The 10,722-nt window shown below is 39.1% G+C and overlaps 1 protein-coding gene across 1 annotated transcript; it reads right to left on the bottom strand.

Annotated features, from left to right (window-relative positions):
* Positions 1 to 164: 164 nt before the first annotated feature.
* Positions 165 to 9,636, bottom strand: LOC127973018 (NLR family CARD domain-containing protein 3-like). Its single transcript, XM_052577056.1, has 11 exons — positions 9,575 to 9,636; positions 7,976 to 8,089; positions 7,720 to 7,824; positions 7,421 to 7,534; positions 6,865 to 6,972; positions 3,218 to 4,987; positions 2,495 to 2,659; positions 2,271 to 2,402; positions 2,010 to 2,183; positions 584 to 757; positions 165 to 472 (listed from the first exon to the last, which is right to left on the bottom strand). The coding sequence occupies exons 1-11, from the start codon at positions 9,634 to 9,636 to the stop codon at positions 316 to 318; spliced, it is 3,075 nt and encodes a 1,024-aa protein (XP_052433016.1). The 3' UTR covers positions 165 to 315.
* Positions 9,637 to 10,722: the final 1,086 nt, after the last annotated feature.

The raw sequence follows: 10,722 nt of genomic DNA on the forward strand, positions 1-10,722 counted from the left end.
TAACCAAATACTGTACTTACCGATAGCCTTTGACTTCCACAGTATGGAGGAAAAAAAAATACTATGGAAATCAATGGCTACCAGCAACTGTTTGGACGCCAACATTCTTCAAAATATCTTCTTTTGTTTAAAAGAGGCAAACTAAACCATACAAGTTTGCAACAACACAAGGGTGAATAAATGATGACAATTAGAATTTTTAGTTAGAATGCATCATAATTTGGTATCATGATTTCACAGTCTCATGTATGATTACTACTCACAATGTTAAAAGCTTGAGTCTTTATTTCTAGAGTTATCTAATTGATCACTGTTTTATGATGACTTTTCCAAAATCATGCGGAGCACATTTAAGTCTGACTCTTCCAGATCATTCTCAAGGAGATCAAGTTCTTGTAGGAGAGATGGATTTGATTTCAGAGCTTCAATCAGTGCTGTCACACCTTCATGTGAAACTTTACACTTGGACAACCTGAAGAGAGCAGAGTAGATTTATAAATTAGGTCAGTGATTTTAACAAATTCTTCATCTGATTTTAGTGGTTTTTGATCTTTGATTGCACTAGACATTTTTAGACTTGTACCTTAGCTTCTCTAGTTTACAGTGAGGACTTGTTAGTCCGAGACAGAGCTTCTTCACCCCTGAGTCTTGTAGATAATTCATGCTCAGATCCAGTTCTGTTAGACTGGAGGTCTGAGAGCCGAGAGCTGAAGCTAAAGCGGTGCTACATTTCTCAGTGATTTCACATTTGTCCAACCTGAGACAGAAAATCATAATTTACATTTATCAGTTCAAATTTTTAGGGTTCTTTCTTTTGGGTTAGTAATTATACAGTCGTTAACCTTAAATGCATTTAATAATGAGCTATATAAACTAACTGTTATAACTTACTTTAGTGTTTCCAGTGCACAGTGAACTTTGACCAGAGCAGCACAGAGATGTTTCACTCCAGAGTCTGCTATGCCATTCCAGCTCAGGTCTATTTCTCTCAGATGAGAAGGGTTAGAACTCAGAGCTTTGCTCAGGTAAACACAACCTGCTTCTGTTACTTTACAGTTCTTCAGACTACAGAGAAGAGAAAATACATAGTCTCAATCTAAAAAGAAGAGATCCAGAGCTTGAACGGCAATTTAAAGAAAGTCCAAACATTCTTAACGGTAGAAATTCCAGTATATTTGATCGTTCTGATACAGTGATAGCAGAAAATGTAAATTAATATCATCAAGAATCATCTTGCCTGAGTGTCTCCAGTTTACAGTGAGGATGATGGAGTCCAACAGAGAAGAGCATCACACCTGAGTCCTGGAGCTTATTCTCACTTAGAGAGAGCTTTTTCAGGTTTGAAGGTATTTGTAGTATTTTAGCCAATTCTATACAACTTTTGTATGTTATGTTGCAGTTATTTAACCTGTTAAATACATTTAAAAAGCTCTTTAGTCATTATCTTCAAATTTTTCATAATTAACTGTATAAGCTATTTTTCACAAGCTAGGACCACGCCACAAACAAACTAAGAAACTGGGCAGGGCCGCTGCACAAGATCCCGGGCCCTATGCATAGGCAGTCCTAATGGAATGAAAATATATATTCCAGACTTTTCAAGGGCCCTCTCTTCCTTTGGGGCCCTGGTAATCAGTACTGGTTTTACCCCCAGTCCGGCGCCCCTGTTTAACTGGGGAACAGTAAAAAGAGGATGAAGGGGTTGAGGGAATGGGATGATGGTCAGGTTGATCAGGGCATCTTGAATTGAGGGCTCAGAGAGACTCAGGGTGGGGGTACCGTCTCTAATATATATTTAGGCCAGACAATCTGATAGAGATATAATGTGGGAGAAGGTTGACTGAATGGATAAGAAGGGAGGGAAGGGTGGGTTCGAGAGAATGAGACTAGCAGTGCAGTGTGACGCGGCCCGTTATATATGGAGGTTCTTAGAAGTCAGGTGATTGCTTGGACGTGCTCCTGCCCCGAATTTTAGTTAATACCAATTAACTCCATGTGTTGTAACTCACCTGAGTGTTTCCAGTGCACAGTGAACTTTCACCAGAGCAGCACAGAGATGTTTCACTCCAGAGTCTGCTATTTCATTCCAGCTCAGGTCCAGCTCTCTCAGATGAGAAGGGTTTGAACTCAGAGCTTTGCTCAGGTAAACACAACCTGCTTCTGTTACTTTACAGTTCTCCAGACTACAGAGAGAGGACAAAATGGATACGTGTTCTCAGTCTAAAAACCCATGTTGCCCAAAGTCTTCTGAGAAAGTTAACACAACCTACTTCAAATATTCCAGTCTACAGTCCGTGTCTTCTAGTCCAGCAGTGAGACATAAATAATCTTCATAATTTATGTTCCCTTGCTTAACCATTTCATGAACATCGATTTGTTTAATGCTGAACCATTCCTTCACCCTGGAGTGAGATTGAAAAATTTAATTAAATGTCTTTAAAAATAAACATTTTAAATATAATGTTCTGATGTTTTTTACTCCACAGAAGCGTACAGTGATTCCACGTTGGGTAATTTCTTTAATCCAATACAGAGTATTTCCACTCCTGAGTCCTGCAGGTTGTTATGGCTCAGGTCCATTTCTCTCACATTGGATTGTGATGAAAGAACCGTAGACAGCGTTGCACAGCCTTTATATGTGATATTACAGTCATTCAACCTGCCAATAATACAAGTTCATTATTTGCTATTTCATTGGTCTTTTTTTTTTTGTGGTTATGTGGGCTAAATGGATTCTTCATGTAGTGCAATATACTGCCCTGATTAAGTACAAATAATGATGAATTCTACTTATTCAAGTGTTAATAGATAGTGAAAAATAAATATACTAAAATGTATTTTTAAAAATTTGTACATTATATGATTAATGCAATTTAATTGTGTGTAAGTAGTGCTGAAGTCCAACTAAAGATATACTGAAGTGTATTTGATTGTGCTAAAGTGGAACTATTGCAAGTATACTTTAGGTAAACTTTAAATATCTTGCATTTAAACAGAAAACCACCGATTTCTGTGAACTCAGTGTGCAAGGCTCTATATACAGTGCTGCAAGACAAGGTGGATGAACTTGACAATCACCATTCTGGATTATGGCTTATTTGACTTATACTTGATGGATGGCTTATAGACTAGGAAGTTTATACGCTATTGTACTAAAAGTTAAATATGTGCCAGCAAAGTTGATTTTGAACACATATTTGAAGTTAAATGTTCTCACCAGATCTTTTTTGACAACTTGATCACAGGAAGCAGCCAAAGCAGGGCTGCGTCCAATCTTCCGTATTTACGAAGGTCAAACTCCTCAAACTTTTCACTTGATGTCATTAAGATGTACACTAGAGCCAACCACTGATGAGGGAGAAGAGTGTCTCTGTTTATTTTTCCAGAGGTCAGGTAGCTTTGGATTTCAATAATGAGGGATTGATCCTTGAGTTCATTTAGACAGTGGATAATAACAAGAGTCATTTCTGAGCAAGGGATTGTTTTTAACGTTTTCTTGAGATACTCAGTAGTTTTCTCTCTTTCCAGGAAGAAGTTGGCCTTCTTCACCAAAAGCCCTCTTTTCACCAAAAGGCTCTCGTTTGACTCCATTGAAAGTCCCATGAGGAAGCGAAGGAAAAGATCAAGATGTCCGTTTTTACATTGTAAAGTTTTGTTAACTGCACACTTGTGTAAACTCAACATTGTTACAGGCTTTTCTGATTCATGTGCTTCAAGCACGTTTATTGTGCTGTTGCAGAAGGTGAGGTGCACATATAGAGCTGCGAGATGTTCCTGAATGCTCAGATGAACAAAGCAGAAGACCTTCCCCTGATACAAGCCAAACTCCTCTCTGAAGATCTGAGTGCACAATCCTGAGTAAACTGATGCTTCTGTCACATCAATGCCACACTCTCTCAGGTCTTCCTCATAGAAGATCAGGTTGCCTTTTACAAGCTGCTGAAAAGCCACTTTCCCCAGTTTGAGGATCATGTCTTCATCTGTCACGTTCTTCTCATAGTCCTTCTCATGTTTGATGTTAATCTGTGCCATCAGGAAGTGTGTGTACATCTGAGTGAGAGTCTTGGGAATCTCTCCACTCTCTGCTTGACTCAACATCTTCTCCAGAACAGCGGCTGAGATCCAGCAGAAGACTGGGATGTGACACATGATGTAGAGACTCCTTGAAGACTTCAGGTGTGAGATGATCCTATCAGCCAGACTCTGATCTCTGATTCTCTTCCTGAAGTATTCCTCCTTCTGTGGATCACTGAAGCCTCGTACCTCTGTCACTCGATGGACACACTCAGAGGGGATGAGATCAGCTGCTGCTGGTCTGGAGGTGATCCAGATGAGAGCAGAGGGAAGCAGATTCCCCACAATGAGGTTCTTCAGCAGCACGTCCACTGATGCTGATTCACTTACATCACACAACCCAACATCGCTCTGAAAATCCAGAGACAGACGACACTCGTCCAGACCATCAAAGATGAACAACACTTTATATCTGTCACTAGATATTTCTATTTCTTTTGTTTCAGGGAAAAAGACATAAAGAAGATCTGAAAGGCTGAGTGTTTTGTCCTTCATAAGATTGAGTTCTCTGAAAGGAAGTGGAAATATGAGCTGGACGTCCTGATTTTCTTGTCCTTCAGCCCAGTCCAGGATGAACTTCTGCACAGAGACTGTTTTTCCAATGCCAGCGACTCCTTTTGTCAGAACAGTTCTGATGGGTTTGTCTTGTCCAGGTAAAGGTCTGAAGATTTCATTGCATTTGATTGGTATTGTTGCTCCTGCTGCAGTCTTCATTGTTTTTTCTATTCTTTTAATTTCATGTTCATTGCTGATCTCTCCATTTCCTCCCTCTGTGATGTAGAGGTCTATGTAGATCTCATTCAGAAGTGTTGAGTTTCCCTGCTTTGCAAATCCTTCCAAAATGTACAGATGCTTCTTTTTTATTTCTGATTTTAATCTATGAATTTTGATGTCAGGCATTTCTGAATCACTTCTGTTGAAAATAGGTTTGTCAGTATCAGAGAATATGCACAAATACAGACACTATAAATAAGAATCGTGATGCACTGAACCTACTGATGAATGAATTCTCCAGGAAAGCTGCCGGTCTTCACATCGTCCTGACATGATTTAGTTAGTGAATCCCTTTTAGACAAAATAATATTTTGTAATATGCAATCAAATCTATACAATGTAAAACCTCTGAGAACTGTCAAAAGTTCCCTATCAAGGGAACTTCGAACTGCGTCCTCTGAAGGGACACTATGGGGAACACCTCGTCGTGACCCGTGTCTGAAGCATACTTTGAAAAACGCCAACGTGTTGGCCGGCGACAGCCTCTGACGTCGCTACCGGCACGACTATAAATACGTGCCCGTAGGACCCGTCACTTATCTTCTTCGTCTTCATTGACTGTTTTGTTTGAAGCGTGTTCCTGAGAAACGGTAAGAGCGATCTATTATTGTTATCATGGCATCCACTAGCAAGGCATTTAAACAGTGTGTGCATCCATGTCAGCGTTATTTGACACCCGATGACACACACAGTCTTTGCGTCTCTTGTTTGGGCAAAGAGTACGCGCGCGATGTCCTTGAGGGGGCAATCTGCGCGCACTGCGAGCGTTTTTCTGAGAAAAAGCTCCGTTCTCGTTTGTCTCTATTTTCGAGCAAAGAGAGACTAAGCCTGTGTACTTTCTCAAAACAACATGGTGGTCAGTGTGCACGTTAATGCTTTGCGCACCGTCTGAAATCCACATAAGTGGTAAGTGTGCACACAAGGCTCTGCGCACTTTCTGGAATCCTGTACGGTAAGGGTTACGCGCTCTGCTTCGTTCCCATTCTTAAGATGATTAGCCCCGGGGTTCCTTGGGCTTCATTCAACCAGTGTGTATTTGTTATACACCTCAAGCATCGCCCTTAAACATGGGGGGCTGTGTGGGCAATTCTCGCGGTAGTTTAGCAGCGCTCCCCTTTTCAAAAAGGGTCGCCTATGAGCATGCTGCTCGGAGCTCGGAGTCCTCCTCTCATGGGAGACTGAATTCTCAGTTTTTTCATCAGAGTGCTCCAGAACTACATACTGTTTTGAGACGCACTGTGAGAGCAGACATCCTGCTGAGGCAGGGGCTGAGGCTCGGAGAATGGCGCCTTCGCACCAAGGTGTTGAAGCAGAGTTTGAGAGGTTGGCCAGACCTGGGTGGATCGGTTTTACGGCTCAAGAGAGCGTTGCACTATCCCCTCTGGCTTCTTCTGACTCATCCAGCTCCATTAGGGCTGGATGAGTCAGGGGGACATTTGCAACAGGTAAGTTGGGTATGTAGCTTAGGCCTTTGGCCATAAGGGATAATGTCATGGACAACCGTCGAACCGTCCCAGGGGCGACTCCCGGTGAAATGGTAGAGTTGGTACTTAGTGTTTGCCATGATTCTGGCCTGCACTCCCCTCAGCATGGCGGCGTGGGTATACTGTTCCCCATGGTGTCCCTTCAGAGGACGCAGTTCAAAGTTCCCTTGACGAGGAACGTCTCAGGTTACGAATGTAACCATGGTTCCCTGAGAGGGAACGAGACACTGCGTCCTCTAGCTCCCTGCCATGCTTCGGACGCAAGATTCACGAAGAAGATAAGTGACGGGTCCTACGGGCGCCTATTTATAGTCGCGCCGGTAGCGACGTCAGAGGCTGTCGCCGGCCAACACGTTGGCGTTTTTCAAAGTATGCTTCAGACACGGGTCACGACGAGGTGTTCCGCATAGTGTCCCTTCAGAGGACGCAGTGTCTCGTTCCCTCTCAGGGGAAACCTGAGACGTTTTGTGTGCACTATTTACCATACACTTTGTTGAAGCAAAATAAATGAGTTATTATAATCAAATGTTACCTTAGTCTCGGTGGAAGTGATCCATTCAGATGAATTGGCATTTGCATTGATCGGTCGCTCTTCATGGACAAAACACTTGGGCCAGAAGAGTCTGATCTGTCTACCAAACTGTGAGAGGAAACACAAGATAAATATCATGCTATATGATGTAAATTAAGATTAATGTTAACATCAAAAACATTTTCATCAATTGGTTTACAGTAACTGCAATCCCATAATTATTTATTTATTTGTTAATTAAGCTTAAAATGATTTAAAAGAAATTACCTTAAATGTGGTAGATATGTTTTATTTGTTAAGTGAATTGGCATTTGCATTGATCGATCACTCTTTAAAGACAAAACACTTGGGGCAGATGAGTCTGATCTTTCCTGCTGAAGACTGACAGCGAAAGTAGAATATATAATAAGTAGAATGTACCGTATTTCAGAGAAGGGTTAACAAAAAACCATTGAGGGGAGGAAGTATTCAGAACCTGCATCATCCTTTTGGATGTGTTTGCTAGCTGGTCACTTCTGACTGACTTCATTTAGCTTATGTGAGTTATTATCATTACCTTTTTCCCAATGGAGCTAATCCATTTTTCAGATGAATTGGCATTTGCATTGATCGGTCGCTCTTCATAGACAAAACACTTGGGGCAGATGAGTCTGATCCCTCCTGATCAACACTGACGGCAAAAAAATAACCATTTGTAGATTTTAATAAAGAAGAAGTCTGGAATTTTAGTAAAGATTGACAGCAAACCATTGGTGAGGGTGAGAAAATTTTAATCTTAATCCTTGTAGTAGTTGTTACTGCCCTGATGACCAACTGTTCTGTCTAACTTTATCTTTAACTAGCAGTTGTCATTACCTTTTTTCCATTGATCCATTTTTCAAATGAATTGGCATTTGCATTGATCTATCGCTGTTCATGGACAAAACACTAGGGCCAGAAGAGTCTGATCTCTCCACAGAACTGTGAGAGGAAACACAATATAATTTCATGCTATATGATGTAAATTAAGATTAATGTTAACATCACAAACATGTTCATCAATTGGTTTACAGTAAATGCAATCCTCTAATTATTTATTTATTTGTTAATTAAGCTTAAAAGATAGAAATACCTTAGATGTGGAAGATATATTTTATTTGTTAAGTGAATTGGCATTTGCATTGATCGATCACTCTTCATGGACAAAACACTGGGGGCAGATGAGTCTGATCTCTCCTGATCAAAACTGTCAGATGCAACATTAAAATTAGGAAGTTAAATTTAAAACTACATTTCAAAATGTAATCACAGCAATGTTACTGCATATATAGCACAATAGTACAATTTATCCTTGATAAGTTGAAAAATCTTCATCTTTTTACTGAACTGATGTTGACATCAATCCATCACTCAAGCTAGGTTGAGGTAAGACTGATTTAATCTGTTGTAATGGACTTTAAAGGGTAAGTTCACCGAAAAATGAAAATTATGTCATTAATAACTCACCCTCATGTCGTTCCAAACCCGTGAGACCTCCGTTCATCTTTGGAACACAGTTTAAGATATTTTAGATTTAGAGTGCTTTCTGTCCCTCCATTGAAACTGTGTTCATGGTATACTGTCCATGTGCAGAAAGGTAAGAAAAACATCATCAAAGTAGTCCATGTGACATCAGAGGATCAATTATTCTGAAGCATCGAAAATACATTTTGGTCCAAAAAATAGCAAAAACTACGACTTTATTCAGGATTGTCTTCTCTTGCATGTCTGTTGTGATAGAGTTCAAAACACAACAGTGTATTGATATCCGGTTCACGAATGAATCATTCGATGTAACCGGATCTTCTTGAACCAGTTCACTAAATCGAACTGAATCGTTTTAAACGGTTCGCATCTCTAATACGCATTAATCCACAAATGACTTAAGCTGTTAACTTTTTTAATGTGGCTGACACTCCCTCTGAGTTCAAACAAACCAATATCCCGGAGTAATTCATTTACTCAAACAGTACACTGACTGAACTGATGTGAAGAGAGAACTGAAGATGAACACTGAGCCGAGCCAGGTAACGAACAAAAGATTGACTTGTCCTATTTTCCTATATTTCCTGTATATGCACATATATGCACCTCAATTTTGCCTATATGTGGCATATATACGCATATAGGTTCTTTCCATGTGGGGGAGACGTGAACCATTTTAAATGATTCAGTTAAATTTGGTGAACTGGTTCAAGAAGATCTGGTTACATCGAATGATTCCTTCGCAAACCGGATATCACTAACTGCTTTGTTTTGAATTCTCTTTCACAACAGACACGCAAGAGAAGACAATGCTGAATAAAGTCAAAGTTTTTGCTATTTTTGGACCAAAATGTATTTTCGATGCTTAAAAAAATTCTGACTGATCCTCTGATGTCACATGGACTACTTTGATGATGTTTTTCTTACCTTTCTGGACATGGACAGTAGACCGGACACACAGCTTCAATGGAGGCACTGAGAGCTCTCGGACTAAATCTAAAATATCTTAAACTGTGTTCAGAAGATGAACGGAGGTCTTACATGTTTGGAACGACATGAGGGTGAGTCATTAATGATATAATTTTATTTTTCGGTGAACTACTAACCCTTTAAATATCAGAAAGTAATCGTTTCAATTTGTAATATAGGTTTAATGAATATACAGATTCATTTTATTGTACTAATAAATAAAATATATTTGTCTTACTCGTTCAGTCCATTGAAAGATGTGCAGGAATCCCTGTTGTCTTCAGCGTTTATTGTCGACATAGTGTGTTTTTTAATTTATACATTTGTTTTTCCAGTATAATCGAGGGATAAAGAACCTTTTGTTTTTCTGAACATGGCATGCTGCAAATGAGGAAGATAAAGAAGACTAAAGTATGTAAACCCTGTTTAAGATCTGGTTTTACTGGTTTGATACAGTATAAAATAGGTCAACAGCTTTTAAAAAATATATATTTTAAAGCATTAATTACATGACATAAAAATGAAAGTATACAAATACTGTTTACTTAAACAAATACAAATATATTTTGTATAAACTTTTGACAGTTAGCTGAACATTACATATAAATTTTTCCCCAAGCACAACTTCTAATAGTGTTTGGTTATTTTTGTCTAATGTGATCCATCAAATGCTTTTCTCAGTCTGTGCAGAAGTAGCACTTACCAGAATGAAGATTTCTGTTTCTCACAGGTTACCTGCAGCAGGGTGATGTTTATTCCTCAGTGCTGTTGTGAGCGAGTTGTGGCATCAAGGAAGTTGATGGATTAGTGTCTGCCCCAGATGTCACAGGCCGCCCACAATGCTCACTAATTGCTTCATGCATATTTTCATTTTTTTTTTTTTTTTTTTTTTTTTTTTTTTTTGACTGTCAGGTTTTTTTTTGTTTTTTTTTTGTGGCACATGAAAATATTTCTTGCAATAATGGTGGAGAGAATTTGGTTTTGCAGACTTCAAGTACCACAAGAATTGAAAACAACGCATGTGCTGTACTCCAAGTGTTGCAATACAATAGTTTTGTCTGTGGAACAGACTGAATTTAAGTTGTTGGCAATGCCTCTGTGTACCAGTGTTGTTTCTTATGGTCAAGTAGGATTAAAAAAGCTCAGTTATTTAAAGATACAATACATTATATAGTCCTAACTTGTTCTCAAACTGACATGTTACAAACATGGCAAATAAGTACTTTAATTTACACAATTTATTAATTATGTATTTTCATGGTGACATATGTATGCAAAAAATAATAATAATAATTAGCAGTGTTTTAATCAAATTTAAATGATTTTGGAAACAATTTTTAGCTTTTGGATACGTTTTCAATTCAGTAATCAATCTGCTTTATAAAA

This window comes from Carassius gibelio, chromosome B15 (genome assembly GCF_023724105.1).
Source record: "Carassius gibelio isolate Cgi1373 ecotype wild population from Czech Republic chromosome B15, carGib1.2-hapl.c, whole genome shotgun sequence".
NCBI classification, from domain to species: Eukaryota; Metazoa; Chordata; class Actinopteri; order Cypriniformes; family Cyprinidae; genus Carassius; species Carassius gibelio.

What these genes read in the sequence shown, in the direction of transcription:
- LOC127973018 (XM_052577056.1), bottom strand. Translation starts at nt 9,636, where the DNA reads ATGTCGACAATAAACGCTGAAGACAACAGGGATTCCTGCACATCTTTC. An exon ending in ATATATCTTCCACATCTAAG is followed by an intron (nt 7,825 to 7,975) that starts GTATTTCTATCT and finishes TTCCTCTCACAG; the next exon opens with TTCTGTGGAGAGATCAGACT. An exon ending in TGTAGACTGGAATATTTGAA is followed by an intron (nt 2,184 to 2,270) that starts GTAGGTTGTGTT and finishes CTCTCTCTGTAG; the next exon opens with TCTGGAGAACTGTAAAGTAA.